Source organism: Octopus bimaculoides, chromosome 22, assembly GCF_046866305.1.
Source record: "Octopus bimaculoides isolate indiv1 chromosome 22, ASM4686630v1, whole genome shotgun sequence".
NCBI lineage: Eukaryota > Metazoa > Mollusca > Cephalopoda > Octopoda > Octopodidae > Octopus > Octopus bimaculoides.
The window spans coordinates 1,408,468-1,428,715 of NC_142949.1; the positions used below are offsets into that span (position 1 = coordinate 1,408,468).

Here is a 20,248-nt window from a genome sequence, read left to right on the forward strand (position 1 = left end):
TTTCGATAGATGCTTGAATGCTCAAAGACCGAGTTAAAAATTGCGTTTTTTTTAAAATTCTAAAAAACGTGTTCGATGAGTTCTTGTAAAATATTCCATCCAGGAGGATTTTCACCACACAGAGCATCTTACTAGGCTAGAGGCTATCCCGCCCTCCACTGTGATTGAGTCACACTCAAGTCAATCTTATTTGATTGATTTCAAGATTCATGTATTGCTGTTATTGTTGTTTTTGTTTAACCCAAGGCCTTTCTGAACAAACCTAAGGATAAAATGTAACTTAGCTGTAACTATTCCCGGATGTTGTTGTTTTTTTTTGTAGATGTTGTCGTCATTATTGTTGTTTAACTACAAATCGGCACTTGTCGAGCAGACATTTTATCAAGATCTTCGACCAACCAGTCTTTTATTTTTCGACTGTTGTATAACACTTTCTAGATTATCTGGTGTGCTCATTTTTGGAAAAAAAACTGTACAATGCGTGATTTGAGGAAGACTTAGCTGCTAATTCTAGAACATCGAGTGGTAACTTTGAGTCTTGCCTCCCTGTCTATAACAATCTGTATTGGTATCTGTAATATTTTCGTCGGTTACCATGTTTTTTTTTAATATATATTCCTACAGTACATACTCAATGAGTCCTTCCTCTATTTCTGAGACAGTCAGCTGTTTGGATTGAAACGGAATTCTCCGGTATGTCCCAACAAGTTCCCGAGAGTTCGCGCGCCGGTGTTTTCCGATGGCATGCATAAAACTAAAATGGTTTCTGGTAATGATTGGTCCTGGTTGCACTACGAAACTGTCGTGGTTACTTAATAATAAATGCATAAAATCATTGAAATTAGGAAAATTAGGGAAGAAAAAATAATTACTTACTTTATAATTCTTGAGACTTTTTATTGCTTAAATTTGTATCGTTTGGTCAACAAAATCCCTTTTATCATAGTAAGTGTGTTCTTTATCCGAAAGAAAACCTTTTCTCTCTTCGAAACCTTGACAGTGTTCTAGTAGCTTCCTTTCTCCCTTTTACCTTTCCCTTCTTCTCTTCCACTCTCTTCCTATCTCTTTCTCTCTTTCTCTTTCAATCTGCCATGCACCCACAGCCTCTCTTATATGTTCTGCTTCTACTTTGCCACTGAATACAAAATGTACTGTAAAGTTTCTTATAGACGTGCGGGGAGGGGGCAGAGAAATAGAAAGAGGGAGAGAGAGAGAGAGAGATAGAGAGAGAGAGAGAGAGAGAGAGAGAGAGAGAGAGAGGGAATATGTTTAGAGAGAAGGAGAGGAGGAGGGTGAATGTATGGTCCTCTGAGTGTATATGTGTGTGTGTGAGTGGGTATGTATGTAAATATACACACACATGCTTATAAGACACATATGCCGCTATATTTATCATCCATTGTATAAGCAGAGCAAATTATATAAGCAGAGTTTAATCATACAAAGACTCCTCAATACATGGACACAAATGACAATAGAAAGCAATGGAAACAAGTGAAATAAAGGTGATGTGCATGGAGGTGAAATAGAAACGTTTAGAGAAGAAAGAGATTAGAAAATAGAGAAGGAATGAGAGAGAGAGAGAGAGAGAGAGAGAGAGAGAGAGAGAGGATGACGTGTGAGAAGAGAGAGGGTGAAAATGGCAGAGCTGAAGAGGCATATGTGAGGAGAAGAGGAACAACTGGGAAGCAACAGGGATAAAGAGAGAGAAAGAGAGAATTGAAAGAAAGGAGGAAGTAAGTCTGTTATATCGACCCCAGTGTGTAACTGGTACTCATTTTATCGATCCCGAAAGGAGGAAAGGCAAAGTCGACCTCGGTGAAATTTGAACTCACAACGTAAAGACAGACGAAATACCGCTAAGCATTTTGTCCGATTCACTGACGATTCTACCAGCTCGCCGCTTTAATTTTTGTCAATAATTGAGGAAATAATCAAAATATTGGCAAAACAGGAAAGGAAGTTTGGGTGGTAAAGGAATTTAAAAGGGAGAGATAAAGGTAAAGAGGGAAATATAGATAGATAGATAGAGAGAGAAAGAGAGAGAGAGAGAGAGAGAGAGAGAGAGAAGGAGAGACATAAAGAAAGAGAAACAGAGAGGGAGTGAATGAGAGAGGAGGAAAAGAAGATGTAAGGTAGGAAGCGTTAATGGAAAGTGGCAATGGTCAAAGAGAATAAATAAAGGGAACACTTGTAAATAAAAGAGAAAATCAGAGTTCTCAATACATACATAATTTTGCATAGTGAAGGTGCGTGGCTCAGTGGTTAGGGTATTCGGCTTACGATCGTAAGGTCGCAATTTCGTTCCCCGCCGGCGCCTGGTGACCTTGACGTGAAAATTTTGATTTCAATTTGCAGTTTTCAGTTTGAAGAGATTTCAAGTCAGAATCTTTGAAGTTAATCTTAGCATTCTACCAACCTTTGAACAGAAGTATCCAGAATTATTGTGACACTGTATTCAAGGTTTTTCTTTTAACCTCTAGTCTACATTTTGATAAACATTTAAATATTGATAAAGTTTTAACAATTGAAATGTCTTAGCAGTTTGCTTTATCAAATTTCTGCAGCTTTAATATATGTTTCCTTGCTGTCTATTGTAATTTGACTCTGAATTCATTTATTATTATTAATCTTGAATTAATTTAACATACCATATTGCAATTTATACGTCCACATACATACCACACTGCTTCACATCTATAGAGGTTTAAATGCTAGACTGAACTCTGAACTTCATCCTTCACATTCCTAAAACAAAAAGTTAAATCTCCCATTAGTATTTGAATAAAACCAACAACTAAACCTAGGGACACATCTGCTGACCAACTAACTCCTTCTGCCTATCCACATTCTTTTGTAGACCTCTAAAATACTAACAACTCCATCACCTGAAGCCGACGCACGTAAATAGACACACCTGATTGCAAAGTTTTTCATGCATTAATAAATTATGGATAAAAACACAACTCGGAATTTGATCAACAAAATACTTTCCATAACAACTCCCCATCACAACCTACCCTAATTCCTAATTATTATTCAACAGAGCTCCACCTACTTCAGAAAACTTTAGCTAAACATAGATTATATAAAACTATGATGAACTCAAAAGTATCACAGCTCTATTGTGCCTTTGCTGACAGAAACGTCACTGTCTATACAATTCTTGCCAATGAATAATAAGTTTACTCAACAAAAAGTATTGAGTAATCCGTCAGTTTATTGTAAAATTATTTTTTTAATTATAACTTGACATAAAAGAAAATTCAATACACACACACACACACACACACACACACACACACACACACACACACACACACACATATATATATATATATATATATATATATATATATATATATATATATATATATATATATGAAGGCGGTGAGATGGCAGAATAGTTACCTCGCCGGGCAAAATGTTTAGTGGTTTTTCGTCCGTCTTTGCGTTCTGAGTTCAAATTGTAGCGAGGTCGACTTTGCCTTTCATTCTTTCGGGGTCGATTAAATAAGTACCAGTCAAGAACTGGGGTCGATGTAATCGACTTAATCCCTTTGTATGTCGTTGTTTGTCCACTATGTTTAGCCCCGTGTGGGCAATATATATATATATATATATATATATATATATAGGCGAAACAGCAAGGAGCATAGGGGAGCGGGCAAACGAACATTGGAGGGAACTTAAGGAAGGGAAGAACTCATCAGTTCTGTACCAGCACGCTGAGCAAGAACATAGAGGCTCAATCAACAACATAGAAATTAAAATCTTATCTACACATAGCAGTGATGCAGCACTTAGACAAATTACTGAAGCTACACACATAATAGAAGAGAAACCTAGCCTGAATAGGAAACTAGAATGGAACACTAACACACACCACTAACAAACCACAAACCACAGCATGTGACAACATGTTACCCATAAACCAATAATAATATGAACAAAGTATAATACAATACATAGATAAACAAATGGAATTAAATACTACATACGTTAACAAAATTTAATTAAACACAAAAAAAAACAAAAACAAAAAACACACACACACATGAACAAATAAATAAATAAAAACAAATACAAACGAACACGTATTAACAGAGAATATAGGTGATACAGACACTCCCCATACACACATGCACTTACAAAAGACACAGACACATTGAAGGACACGCATGCGTAGACACATACAATAGGAATACAAAATACAAAATGGCTGATAGTTAGCAAGGTGAGACACACATAAGAAAGAAGGAAACAAAGGACCACTGATGAGGTCACAGAAGTGTGACGAAAGAACTCGGGCCGAAATAAGATTAAGATTAATGTAATATAAAGCTGAAGCAAATTAACACCAAATATACAGTGCGTGTGTTTTTATTGGCTAAACTGGCAATATGACCATCCCCAAGTACAACAATATATATATATATATATATATATATATATATATATATATATGTATATATACACACACGCACTAATATGCATACCCACTCACGCACATATACACGCACACGCAAGAGCGAGTTGGGCCCTGTAGAGAAACTAATATTGCCATTGATCATTTCCAGGTCCTTAAAAATAAGTAGCTAAGTTATAGTAGTGTCTGTTCTATCGACAATCTTCTCTTAATAATCATGTGTTACAAACATGAAATAATAGATAACAGGACAGAATCCTGTAAATTCAAGACTTTCTCAAAGTGCCATTTTCCCCTTCTCAAAGATATTAGTAACCTTTCTCAAGCTTATAAAGTGCGGTTTTCTCAAGTGAAGCATGACTTTAACGCGTCTCGAATCGAACCGAAGTTCATCTCGTCTCATCTCGCCACGTCTCATTTCGCATCGCCTTCAGCTTGCCGTCTGAACCAAACAATATTGTAAACTACACAATAGGCGTCCATATACACCCATAACCGATTCGATAACGATTGTTCTCCAAGACCAATATCTCCGTTAATTACTTCCGGAGCCGTCTATGCGGCGTTAATGCAAATTAAAGAATCGTATTGACTGCTGACTCCAACTACCCACTCCCATGTGTGTGTGTGTGTGTGTGTGTGTGTGTGTGTGTTTGTGCATGTGTGTGTGTGTGTATGTATGTATTTACGTATGCATACGTAGGTGTAGAAACATGCATATATCTACATACACACACATACATACGCACAGACATACACGCACACACACACACGTGAGATTATACACACGCACACACACACGCACACACACACGCACACACACACGCACGCACACACACGCACACACACATATATGTATGTATTTATTTCGCGTCGTTTTTCCATGGTCATTTCTTATCAAGAGAAATCGAGCCAAACGTATTCAGACGAAACATTACGTCATGAGACTTGCACGTCACGGATACTAATCTTACTTAAATATCTGCTGATGTCCACCCAAGTGTTACTGGTGTTTTCTACAGAACTGTATCAAGGAAAAGGTCCACCCCTTCTACAAAAGTAAGTACCATAATTACTGTTGTAATTACTCTGCTCATTGGTTATTATTGTTGCTAATTACTGATGGTTATCGCGGTCATTATTTTTTGCGCATTGTAAACTAAAATAGTGAACTTCGATACGTACGCTCTACACGTACACACGCGCATGCGTGCACACACAGATTCACTCATGCATACATACCTACATATATAAATACATGCACACACATATATATAGTTATATATATACAAACATATATACGTATAAACACACATACACGATTTACGTACATGCATATATATATATTTGCATCCATACATTTATGCATACGTTTATACATGCATACAGAATATATATACATACAAACATACACGCATGTATATACACATACATGCGTGCATACATATATACACTCGTGCATGCATACATAATACATACATGTATGCATGCATACATACATACATTTGTTGTTGTTGGCACTCCGTCGCTTACGACATCGAGGGTTCCAGTTGATCCGATCAACGGAACAGCCTGCTCGTGAAATTAACGTGCAAGTGGCTGAGCACTCCACAGACACAGCACTCCATATTCAGCGTGACACAGTGTGTGACAAGGCTGACCCTTTGAATTACAGGCACAACAGAAACAGGAAGTAAGAGTGAGAGAAAGTTGTGGTGAAATAGTACAACAGGGTTCGCCACCATCCCCTGCCGGAGCCTCGTGGAGCTTTAGCTGTTTTTTTCGTTCAATAAACACTCACAACGCCCGGTCTGGAATCGAAACCGCGATCCTATGACCGCGAAACCGCTGCCCTAACCACTGGGCCATTGCACTTCCACATACATACATACATACATACATACATACATACATACACACATACAAACTTTGGTTATTTCGGTCGCTCACACGATTAAGAAGTAATCGAAGCATAACGGGATACGTTTGGGTTTTTGAATGGTGCAGACACAGACACAAATACAGGGCTTGGACTAAATTTGACAATATTTTTAATGTTTCCTTTTTTGACGTAACACATTGATGTATAGATAAACAGTCAACGGCGTTGGAGAGCATACATTGAAGTTATAGTCGAGAAAAAAGTTAACTGCCATCACGACTCCTGCTCAATGCTTTGTGAATACTGTAAATACTTTTAGATGTGATATGGATAGTTGGAGACGACCAAACAGCGGCAGGTTCTCTTACTGCGCCCGCACACCGAAAGTCATCCCCACATCTTTGAACAGGGCCTTAGGCTCAATTCAGACGTCTGGAAACTATGATCAAAACCTAGCTGTAGAGGGCTGCTGCTGGAAGGCCATATGTATGACAAAAAGGTTTAGCTTCTTGCCATAAATCCAGAAAAGTCAGAAGTGGTTATTGAAGAATATATACGACGTCACTTAGCCCCAGTTTCTGGCCCCCTAATTCTTCCAATTGTAATCTCTATGGTTACCATGTGGGGTCACGCATATATACGAGGGAGCGCTGAAAAGTTCAATTATTGGCTTTAAGGGTATTGTGAAAAGCTTGGTTGTAGGTTCTGTAACTTTTTTTTTTTAGCGCTTATAAAATCTAAATGACCGCTCCAATAAGTGTGCGAATCAGAGAGGCGAATATGTTGAATAAAATCATAATTAACTGATCCTCCTGTATTTTCTTTTATCCAGAGGTAGGAACATTTAGGCACAACCTCGTGTGTGTGTGTGTGTGTTTATATATATATATATATATATATATATATATATATATATATATATATATATATATATATATATATATATATATATATATACAATTGCAGCGTGGAAGGTGTTTATAAGCCATTTAAAATAACACACAAAATCCGTTAGATTCACTTCAACATTTAAATTTAATTTGTCAAAATATTTTCGTCGCTTTGAGACCGCGACCTGTTCACTGACAAACAGGTCGCGGTCTCAAAGCGACGAAAATATTTTGACAAATTAAATTTAAATGTTCAAGTGAATCTAACGGATTTTGTGTGTTATTTTAAATGGCTTATAAACACCTTCCACGTTGCAATTGTTTTCGTTCCAGCACACGATCTCAGATCAGGTCACTTGCTATGCAAGTACATCTCCATAATATATATAAATGAAATGAAAAATATCTTAAAAATGAAACGCTACTTGTAACGAAAAGAATATTCTTTTCTCCTCTAGGCACAAGGCCCGAAAGTTCTGGGGGAAGGGGCCAGTCGATTAGATCGACCTCAGTATGCAACTGGTACTTAATTTATCGACCCCGAAAGCATGATAGGCAAACTCAACCTCGGCGGAATTTGAAATCAGAACGTAAAGACAGACGAAGCGACGAAAAGAATATTAAGATTCAAATATAGATAAATCGATCGTTGTAATTATTGCCATAAAATGTATTAATATCGATTTCAAATTCTGTCACAAGGCCAACAATTTCGATGAGTGGAACTAAGTGGATTTCATTGACCCCAGTGCTCAACTGGTACTTATTTTATCGACCCCGAAAGGATGGTAAAGTCAACCTCGGCAGAATTTTAACTCAGAACACGAAGACAGACGAAATATTGCTTAAGCATTTTCATAATGTATTAATGTTTAAAAATGAAAGCTAAAAAGACGGTGGAGACGCCTAGTGTGAAAAGTCGCTGAGAAAGAAGTAAGTGGATCACTGAGTAATGGCGAAGAGTGGGAATGTATTTAAGTCATGACAGGTGTAGGAATGCTGTAGGATTTCCTAAGTGGGATGGTCTCGATGATCTAACGCATTTGTTATGACAAGAGAATTATTTACCATTGTTTTTAGAACGTCAGATGCTCCCTTGAGGTGTTACCTCCGTTATGCTGTTGGCATTCATAATCAGCGTTGCTCTACTGCTCTCTGTTTATATAAAGGTGTGGCTGTGTGGTAAGATGGTTGCTTCCCAACCACATGGTTCTGTGTTCAGTCCCACTATATGGCATCTTTGTCTTAGGCAAGTGTCTTCGACAATAGCATGAAGCCGACCAAAGCCGTGTGAGTGGATTTGGTTGACGGAAACTGAAAGAAACCCGTTGTATATGTGTGCGTGTGTGTGTGTCATAAAAAATTAAAGAAAGACACACACACGTAGATAATTGTGAATTTTCTCAACCAGTTCGGTTGCTCTAACGTGCCTCTCTCACCTTGATCTCTAACCATCTCTCACATTCTGTCAACCGTCCTTGAACCTTTGTACCAGCGAAAATCATGTTAGGCACATACAAGTTAATCCTCAAGGAATCTGGAGCGTATTATAAGTTTCGGTAGCATTTTTGGCCAGCTTAACTCTGCCTTCCATTCTCCACTGCGTTCTGCAAACTTGTCAGCTGCGGCAAGCATTATTTAGAAGGGTTTGTTCAAAGTGCTGTCACAGCCGTCTCCTTCAATCCGGAAGAACAAAAGTTGGCAGATCAGCTTATCATATGTTTTGGTAATGGTATACTGGAATTATGATAATCTTGGACAGTTATAAGTCTCAAAACTTCTGAAATGCACCTCCTCGTGTGTGTGTGTGTGTGTGTTTTTGTGTTTATGTGTGTGTTTGTGTGCATGTGTGTGTGTGTATGTGTGCGTGTGTGTGTGTGTATACGCAGGTGTGGCTGTGTGGTAAGAAGTTTGCTTCCCAACCACGTAGTTCCGAGGTCAGTCCCACTGTGTGGCATCTTAGGCAAGTGCCTTCAGCTTTACTTCGGGCTGACCAAAACCTTGTTAATAGTTTTGATAAGCGGAAACTGAAAGAAGCCCGTCACACACACACATCTTAATATAAATTTGAGTGATGTTTCTCTGTTCGTTAACTCCTCCTAGACCGTTGGTGCAAGAACAACAAAACTCAAACCAGCAACTCTCCTAATCCCAGGGAATGGGGGGGGGGGGGCTATATTTTTAAGGGGTATCTAATTGAAGTCCCACTGACCTATTTTTACAGCATTTTAAACTAAATAGATGGCATTGGCGACCAAATCGAAGCAATGACAATGAATTCCATGCCATGAACTTCCAGGGAGTGTCTTAAGGAGGCTCAATTTCTGAAGGGCCACTTAAATGGGGCTCCACTCAGTCCCTTATTTTTACTTCATTTACCTCGCTCCTACATTTATTGATTAAACTATGATCAGCATCAGTGCTTACCACATTTGCAGAAATAAGGTTCATCACACAAGGGTAGAGGGCCGCAAAGCGGCCCCAAAAGTGATCTCCGCAGGAGCTAGCCTGAATGCCGCCTGAATGGCGGCTTCAAGGCTGGTATATATATATATATATATATATATATATATATATATATATATATATATATATATATACACCTAGGTATGTATATGTCTATGTGTATGTGTCTTTGCGTCCGTGTCTGTCCTTCCACCACCGATCGACGGCCGGTGTTCACGTCCCTGTAACCTAGCAGTTCGGCAAAAGAACCCGATAGAACAAGTACCAGGTTTTTTAAAAAAAAGCACCTGAGCTGGTTCATTTGGCTAAAAATTCTCAAGCCGGTGCCCCAGCATGGACGCAGTCCAAAGATTGAAACTAGTAAAAAGCAAAAGACACATATATATATTATTGTTTAGTATTTTTTTTATAATACTCTGTCGGCGAGAGACCGTAACGGAAAGGCAGACTACACAAAAATTGAGTGAAGAATGAATTCACACTCTATAACATTTCTAATGGTGATTGCCCGTAGCCAGTTTGATCTGTAAAATTTGTATAGCAGTTTTAGTTTATATAGAAACGATAAAGTACGAGGTATAAATGTTTCCACGATAAAGTACAAGGTAAATAATCTAGACCTTGTACTTGCATAGAGTATCCCATTACTTAATGTGATACAAAATGATTGGAAAATTAATGGATTTACCTATGAAACCTTGCACTGGCGAATTAGAGTAAGAGTACAGACGAACATAGACATATAAGTGACGAGCAGGCAAGTGGAAGAAAGGAAGAAAGGAGACAGTACAGCTTGTAAACTTTTGTTTCTAAGCTGTACTGTCTGAAGTGAAATACAACGCGGAAATCTTGTGACAGTATGGCTTGATTAGAGAAAGGCATTCAAATCCAACCCACACCCAGAGGTACAGCTGACAAAAGAAAGTATCTGATGGCTTAGTTGCTCTCATGGAATGCTCGTGAAGGCCTTATTCACTATCCTCAGGAACCAACGGAAAATAGAATGATTGATTTTATAAATATTTCAACAAGAATATTCCAAGGCGACAATGTGTCCGTTTGTTTATCTTGACTCTAAATACGTTGTCATTTCTTCTATGAAAATCCACTCTCTCTCTCTCTCCTAGGGTTTATAACAGAAGAGACACTAATATTGCTCATAATTTCTTCGTGAATGATTTAAAGATCAATATTCAAAGTATTTAAAATGATGGAAAATAGCTGGATTTAATCAAAGTTTTCGTTGATATAGGGTTGGGATTTGTCCTAAAGAAATATTCATATTTATCAAGTGAACGGGGAAAAACTGCTTTTCAAACCCAGCAACGTTCTCTCTTTATATTCCGTTTTATAAAACAAGTACTACAAATAGCTAGGTGTCTGAGCTTGACAACCGGTGTTAGTTTGCGTACGTCCCTATAACTTGGCGGTTCGGCAAAAGAGGCCAGCAAAATAAGTAGAATACATATCAGACTTAAAAATACTGGGGCAATTTATTCAGGTAAACTCTTCAAGGTGCTCCAGCATGGCAGGTGCTCAATGACTAGAAAGAAGTAATAGAAAATAACATACTGTTATGCGTACACTGTGATAAAGCTATCAACAAAGGGACCAAAGAAATTGCTACATAGTGTGTGTGAGTGTGTGTGTACATGTATTCACACATGCATACACGCACGCACGCGCACGCACGCGCACGCACGCACACACACACACACACACACACACACACACACACACACACACACACACACACACACACACACACACACACACACACACACACACACACACACACATCTGGCATGAGTTGTTTTAAGTAGCTGTATTGATTAAGCAGCTTTCAACTTCATTTTCCACATACATACACAAATTCCGGAAGTGAAAACATGAAGCGGCGGAAGTGGAGTGACTAAGGAGCTAATGAAAGAAAGAGAGAAAAAAAAAACTTAATTAAAATAAATAAATAAATAAATAAATAAGAAAAAAATATGGGTGGTTGGCGAATAAAAAGCTTAATGGACTCGGGTGGGAAATTTGTTTCTTGAGGTTGATGGTTACAGAAGAGCAGCTAAATATAATAACGGGTAGGGCATGTCAACATAAAGATACAGATTGGGCGATCACAATGGAAGCTGGCTGCTTGCTTTAAAAGTATATATGTACCCAGCTGGACGAGGACTGGAACTTAAGAGTGACGCGTTTGACTAAACGTTAATTTAAACAAATCTCTCTCTCTCTCTCTCTCTCTCTCTCTATCTCTATCTCTCTCTCTCTCTCTATCTATCTATCCATCAATCCGTCTATCTATCTATCTAAGCCTGTCTGTCTGCCTGTATCTCACCCCCCTCTCTCTCTACGCACACATACATATTTATGATTAGATTAAATCATACACACACACACACACACACACACACACACACACACATATGTTAAATCTCTGAACGAGGTATAAACAGTAACTGCACGACAACGTGAAGTATATTTGCCACTTAAATGCGGCTAAACCCTAAGGGTGGATGTTACTGTTGCTTTTAGCCCCAGGAGAGCATCTCTTCCAGCTGGCTATTGACACACATCTGTGCCCTGTTGGTATTTGAAAAGGGAAGTCATCCTTCCCATCTTGATCTGACGTGATACGCACGGACTCGAGTTTCTAGGTATTTACCCTTCGAGGCCGTGTGTCAATAGCCAGCTGGAGGAGATGCTCTCCTGGGGCTAAAAGCAACAGTAACATTCACCTTTAGGGTTTAGCCGCATTTAAGTGGCAAATATACTTCACGTATATATATATATATATATATATATATATATATATATATATATATATATATATATATATATATATGACGAAAGTAGCATGGATTTTCGTAGGTCGTTCAATTTGCCTTAATTGATCAATAGACAAATTGAGTAAGCCTATCATGACTACTGGAAACACCCATAAGCCGAAATTTGCTCAAATAAAAGAATTATATGTAATGTCCAGTATAGTTTTAACTTGCTTCATATATATACACACACACACACACACACACATATATATATATACATACATATATATACTAGCAGGAAGACGGCCTACTGGGCGGTTTTCTGGGGTCAATTTGTTCGACTAAAGGCAGTGCTCCAGCATGGCCACAGTCAAATGACTGAAACAAGTAAAAGAGTAAAAGAGTACTCTTTCATATTATGAGTAGTTGCGGCTTCTATCGCAATTTCGGTTCTTATCTCTTTGGCCTCGAGATCAGCCTTCTGAAATAGCTCATTGTACAGTGCTTTGCTAAACATCATTTTACATAAGTAGCTATGGCATTTTCGAACATCTGCTTATAATGTGAGCAATATCTTCGGTGTTAACTCCACACGGTCTGTATGCATAGATGCATGCAGGTTACGTTATGCGGCATTGCGTTGCGTAATTATTCGACTGCTACTTATTTTATCGATCCTTAAAGAATGAAAGGTAATGCCAATCCCTGAGCGAGATTTGATTAATATTGATTTCAAATTTTGGCACAAGGGCAGCAATTTCAGGGTAGGGGCTAGTCGATTACATCGACCCCAGTAAATAACTGTTACTTATTTTATCGGCCCCGAAAAGATGAAAGGCAAAGTCGACCCCGACGGAATTTGAACTCGTAAAGACGGACGAAATGCCGCCAAGCATTTTGCCCGGCGTGCTGACGATTCTGCCAGCACATCACCTTGAATTTGTTTGATATCAATAACATTATTATTATTATTATTACTCTATAACAATTATAACGATCTAAGGTGATGAGCTGAGAGAATCGTTTACACGTCGAGGAATATGTTTAGCGACATTTCGTCTGTCGTTAAGTTCTGAGATCGAATTCCGCCGAGGTCACCTTTTCCGTTTATCCTTTCGGGTCGATAAAATAAGTACCAGTGGAACACCGGGTTCGATACAATCAACTTATCTCCTCCCCTGAAATTGCAGACTTTGTGTCAAAATTTGGAATCATCATCCTATAATAAACTGAGACTGTAATTAAAATTTTCCGAGAACGGATTTTATTCTCCCGAAAGAACGAGTAGGGTTCGTGGTTGTTACTTTTGTTTGTTGATAGGGATATGTCTATGACGAGGAGGCGCAATGGCCCAGTGGCTAGGGCAGCGAACTCGCGATCATAAGATCGCGGTTTCGATTCCCAGACCGGGCGTTGTGAGTGTTTATTGAGCGAAAACACCTCAAGCTCCACGAGGCTCCGGCAGGGGATGGTGGCGAACCCTGCTGTACTGTTTCACCACAATTTTCTCTCACTCTTACTTCCGAGAACTACGTTAACGGTACACGTGTCTGTGGAGTGCTCAGCCCCTTGCCCGTTAATTTCACGAGCAGGCTGTTCCGTTGATTGGATCAACTGGAACCCTCGACGTCGTAAGCGACGGAGTGCCAAATATTACGACACGTATGAACCCTTCTCAAAATACATAGCTCATGGCATTACGCTTAACATACTGCACATCAAACTTAAAAATACGAGGATATTTTACATACTGTTAAAACAGACGCGTCACACAACTCACCATAAAAGCAATCTACCTGAGCGAATTAAACACATATTTCCATTATTTTTATCAGATAATAATAAAGTTTTGGCTGACTGCTCTTCGTGAGCGTTGTTAATTGAACCATAGCAAGTCTTGCAAGTAGTTACTCAAGATATTTAAAGTATGATGGGAGAATGAATATTAGAAAAGCCGACATTTTATTAGCCTTGAGAAAGAATGTAAGACATATATGTTATGAGATATTAAGTTTGACAACTTCAGAGGGCGGGTATCAGTGAAATGTAGTAACGAAAATATGAAAGACTTGCTTCAACGTCGTAGTTATTACGACATCATATAAGTTGAAATACAAATAAGGTTAGATGAGAATAAAATGCGAACCATGTAAGCATTGTTGGGATTAATAAGTTTGTAGTATTTTTACTGTTCATTAATTATCTTCAAGAAGGCTATCACGTAATATGTATGTAATGTATGTATGTATGTATATTTGTATGTATGGCGTTATTCAGTTTATTTCAAGATTTCTTGCAAATAGAGAAAGAACCGGTTTCTAACCCAGATCCAAGGCTCCTTCATTGGAATTTCAACATCAACAATAGGGTATTTTTGTATGTATGTATGTATGTATGTATGTATGTATGCATGTATGTATGTATGTATGCGTGCATGCATCTATGCATGCATGTATGTATGTATGTATGTATGTAATTATGTATGTATGTATGTATGTATGTGCAGATTTGTATGTTTTATGCTGTAAGAAAGTTGTCGGGAAATGGTGTTTTGGAAGAAACATGTGTGTGTGTGTGTGTGTGTGTGTGTGTGTGTGTGAGGGAATTCAGATATACGTCATACTGAAAATACCAGATTACAATCAACAGGTATTTGTCTTAGGAGGGAGTTTTAATCTTGAGAATAAGTGTGTTACTAAGGTGTAAACAGAACTAACGATTAATTTCTCAAACAAATTACACTATGTAACAATTTTCTTTTTCTATCTTTGGTGAGTAAGTGTTATTTCCTATTTGCTTCTCTCTAGAAACCAAAAGGAAATTGACTACTATTCTCTTCAAACTTTGCTTTTGTGATTTGAACATTAATCTTTTCAAACTAAACCATTTTCCATCACATTTCAGATTCAGTACTGAGTTGTTGAAGCAGAAAAATATCGTTATAACAAATATTCAGCTCAATACCACAGATTTCCATGTTAGTTGCTTGACCATAACTACTTGAGTATGTCACATAGTGGATGATAATATGTGCATCGCTGATCATGAGCAGGAGTAGTGGGGGAGCATCATAGCCATGTGCTGAGAAGGAGTTTCTGGTGTTTGAATAAAAGTAACAAAAGCAAATTTTGAAGGAAATATTAGTGATTTTTCATACTGTCCTGGAGTAAGCAAATAGGAAAAACAGTTGCTACCCAAGGACAAAGGGTCTTGTTACACGGTGCTATTAACGATTACAAATTGTGATAACGCGTTGTAGGAAACCTGACTGAACGTTGCGAGCATATCTGCTACGACTATCAGAATACATTTTCTTGTAATGACAGAGAAGTATTATATAAATGATTATAAATAAAATAAATGTGCCCTTTTAAAGCCTAGCCAGGCTCATGGGCCCGGTTTCCCGGTTTCTATGGCGTATGTGTTTCCCAGCTGGATGGGACGCCAGTCCATCGCAGCGTGACTCATCTTTGCCAGCTGAGTGGACTGGAGCAACGTGAAATGAAGTGTTTTGCGTCGCCCGGTCCAGGAATCGAAACCACAATCTTACGATCATGATGCTGACACCCGAACCACTAACCACTGGGCCACTGCGCCTCCACAGAAATGGAAATTATATGTAGAAAAAATGCTGTGTATGCTGATTACCTGTTGGTGTATGTAACTGGTTTAAAATGATTAAGAGTCTTTTATCATTTGTTTAATTATATTTTGGGCAGACATAAGGCGGCGAGCTGGCGGAATCGTTAGCTCGCCGGACAAAATGCTTGACGGCATTTCATCCGTCTTTACGTTTTGAGTTCAAATTCCGCTGAGTTTGACTTTGCCTTTCATTGCTGGTGAAAATTTTATGAGGTCGGAGTTCAAATCCTACCTCAACCTCAATTAGTCGACTTTTACGCCATGTAGAGGAAGGGTTGGGTCTATTCTTTGGCATGCCAGTCCCCACATAGCAAATATTTTAAGAGCATAATTTTATTGAAATTATGTTTTCTGTAATCTTATTAATATCATCGAAACAATGTTAATATTTTTTATTGATTTCTATAATTTTCGACAATATTGATTTTCGTCCTCAAATTATTGCTTCTTGCTCTCCCTCTCTCTCCCTCTCTCTCTCTCTCTCTCCTTTTCCCTTCTCAATTCTCTCTTTTATCCCCTTTCTCTCATTTTTTTCTCTCCACTCTGTTTCTTGTCTTCTATCTCTTTTTTCAAACTCACTTTCTCTTCTACTTCTCATTCTGCGCTGTCTGTTTGTCTCTCTAACTATCTCTGTCTTTCTCTCTCTCTTTATATATATATATATATATATATATATATATATATATATATATATATATATATATATATATATGCATGTATGTACGTATATATCATCTATCTATTTGTCTGCGTACCTCTTTAACCACCTACACTTTTGTACTTTGGTTTGTATTAGGTTTGTACTATACTTTTTGCTAACGAATTACTTTCCAGTTTTCATAAATATGGCAACCAAAAACTATTTAGAGTTACATGAACAAGCTGAACACAATGGAAACAACAAGGGGAGTGTTTCATCGTATTATGATATCAACGCTCCACAGCACAACGGATACAGCATGGGGAATTGGATACCACATGGTGAACTGGACATCACTCGGCAAACTGGTTATCGCTCATCGGATTCTGGTCGGCCATGTTCTTCGTGGACGGAGGAAGCCCAAGACATACCTGTCGTCGTGGTAACGCCACAAGACCTTCAACGAAGTAATCATACTCATAATCTTAATAATAGTAGTAGTAGTGGTAACAGCATCCATGTGTTGGTTGGTGAAAAGGGAAGTCCTGGTTTAAATGCGGGTTCTAAAGCTGGAAAAGCGCATCAGAATAACGGCAGCAGCGCAGACGAAACTCAAGACGAAGACATGATGAAATATTTAAGTAACAAACGACAGTCACATCGAAAGAAAGGCCAGAGTTCCAAATCTGAAAGGTCAGTGAATATATTACGTAACATGTCCTTTCTTTCTTCTTATCATTGTCGTTCTGCTGTTGTATGAACCAGGTCCGCCTTATTTTTCAAATATTCCATTCGAACCTTCGGTACTATGCAGGAGACTGCTTCTTAAACGAAGCTACATCTTTCAGTTTATCCATTTTTCAAAATACATTACGACGCAGGAATGTACGAGAGTTCTGAATGAACTATTCCTTTGAGGTTTAGAGCCTCTCAGCTTGCAGAAACATGTGTCTCGTTAAAATTTGGATATTTTGATATATTTATGCTTTCAGTTTAAGCATATATATATATATATATATATATATATATATATATATATATATATCTGTGTGTGTGTGTGTGTGTGTGTGTGTGGGTGTGGGTGTGGGTAAAGACCCTCTTCCGTTTCAGTCCCGAATGACCATGGGATTGTACCTAGAAACTTCCCCTCCGAGACACAAGTCCGGGCAGAATTGCTTGTGGAAGACCAGCAATCGCCCGTGCATACCAGCCTTCCCTCTCCACGCCCTCGATGCTATCCAAGAGAAAGTCAAAGGCTGATACAGCTTGGCACCAGTCATTTCTCACAACTCGTTTCTACTGGTGAATGAACTGGAGCAACGTGAGATAAAGTGTCTCGCTCAAGAACACAATACGCAACCTGATCCGGGAATCGAGCTCATAACCTCACCATTGTAAGCTCGGCACTCTAACCATTAAGCCATATAATGAGTTCTTGTATTATTCAGCTGATACATAATATCTGTATTTAAATCTTTTAATCTCTGTAATTTATTACTCTGAGTCTCATTTCACATAAAACTACGAGTGTTGACAGCAGCGACAACCTTGCCTCTAGGACTAAGATTGGTTTCAAATTTTGGCACAAGTACAGCAGTTTAGGAGGAGGGGTAACTCGATTACATCAGCCCCAGGACTCAATTGATTCTTATTTTATCGACCTCGAAAGGATGAAAGGCAAAGTCGACCTCGGCGGAATTTGAACTCAGAGCGGAAAGAGGGGCGAAATGTCGCTAACCATTCTGCCCAGTGCGCTAACAATTCTGCCCAGTGCGCTAACAATTCTGCCAGCTCGCCCCCTGGTGTTGAATATTACATTAAACATATAAAGGTTGGTACGCCGAGAAAAATGCATAGTTGCATTTTCTCTGTCGTTATGTTCCGAGTTCTAATGCCGCTTTGGTCATTTTGCCTTCCATCCTTTCGCGGTCGATAAAATAAGTACCAGTTGAGCCCTGGGTCGAGGAAACCGACATAAACCCGTCACCTGAAACCGAAATTGTTGGCCTTGTACCAAAATTTGAAATCAATATTACATTAAACATTTGATCAAATGAACTGTGACTGTTAATAGGTGAAATGATTAAAACATTATTGATCATTGAGTTTATATCTTTTATTCACTGTATATTCCTCTTCCTCAAATTCGGTATTTAATTGCTCATTGAGTTAATTATATTAATCTTGACTCAGCTATTCATTTTCTGGCTAATTAATCTAACGATATTTTTGTTTTTCGTTTCTCATGTTTTGATTTTCTTCACCACTACTAGCCGTGATTTCGAGTCACAGACGGCCGAAGAAAAAATCATCAATAGCATCAAATTACAGAAGGAACTGATTGATACAATTCGTTTTCAGCCTTGGAATATTCACAAGAAACTAAAATACCTCAGGTTACTACTTTCCTTTTGTTTCTATGTTTTTATTTTTATTTTCTGTCTTCCATATATTCTACTTTAATTATGTCATGTTCCATTTTACTGTTTTGCATTTCGTTTCTTGGCTGACATTTTATCGTTCTCTTTTTGTTTTCTGAAATGAAAATCAACTAATACTAATATCTACGTATCAGTGTTGGTAATGTCTAATGTAAATGTGAATATTTGTGCGTGTGTTGAGCTGTGTTGTGTGTTGTGTATTTCTGTTTCTAGTGTGTTTAATTGTTTTCTGAACTATTTATCACTTGTTTTCGTGTATATATATATATATATATATATATATATATATATATATATATATATACATACACGAAAACAAAGTAAATGTTAATCATGGGGGTTTTTTTTCAGGAAAGCTAAAGCTTATGTTAAAGGCCACGAAAGTAGCCTTTCCAGACGCCAAGATTTCCAGCGGATGGGCTTCGATGTGAGTAAAAATTCATTTCTGAACATCATTTTATACCATTATATTAGTGGTCCATACTCACCACTGTCAACGTGGGTCCAACGCACTCGCTAATGAAAGGTTTGTTTCTAGGGTTCCCAAACTTTTCATTACCCAGTACCCATTTTATCTTAATTAATTTACCCACGGATTGCAGACTCAATAATCCGATTTTATTCACTAACGACAACCTCGGTTATCAGTTTCAATTTTCAGTGAAAGATGTATGTAACTGAATAATTATGCATAACTGAGTAATTATACATATCTGATGTTCCATAGTGGCCAGTTTGTGCAAAGGAGAAGATCATTTTGATATGGTGGGATTTCAAGTTTGAAATCTAACATCGAGGAACAAGGAAGAAGATACATGGAATATACATATTTAATTTTTTCGTACCCGTTACAAAAATCATAAAATTTCTAGTTTTAGGTAATCATGTTTAGCGATTTTATTCTTGTTTGAAATCGTCAGCTTGTCATAATCGAAGGTAAATTAATTAAACTAAATAAACCATTTTACATTTTTACGAAATGAGACATTTCTTGTAGAAAATTATTGCAGTTTGGAAGACATTCATGGAATATGTGTTTTTCTTTTCTTTTTTCTCATTTTTTTTTTCATACTGCAACCTT

The 20,248-nt window shown here is 37.9% G+C and overlaps 1 protein-coding gene across 1 annotated transcript in view; it reads left to right on the forward strand.

Annotated features, from left to right (window-relative positions):
• Positions 1 to 5,352: 5,352 nt before the first annotated feature.
• LOC106867757 (uncharacterized) overlaps positions 5,353 to 20,248 on the forward strand; it is a 74,733-nt gene continuing 59,837 nt past the window's right edge. The window contains exons 1-4 of the mRNA XM_089339841.1: positions 5,353 to 5,488; positions 16,921 to 17,419; positions 19,000 to 19,122; positions 19,519 to 19,594. Of these exons, the coding sequence (XP_089195967.1) occupies positions 16,932 to 17,419; positions 19,000 to 19,122; positions 19,519 to 19,594 (687 nt within the window). The 5' untranslated portion in view covers positions 5,353 to 5,488; positions 16,921 to 16,931. The remainder of the gene's footprint in view (positions 5,489 to 16,920; positions 17,420 to 18,999; positions 19,123 to 19,518; positions 19,595 to 20,248) is intronic.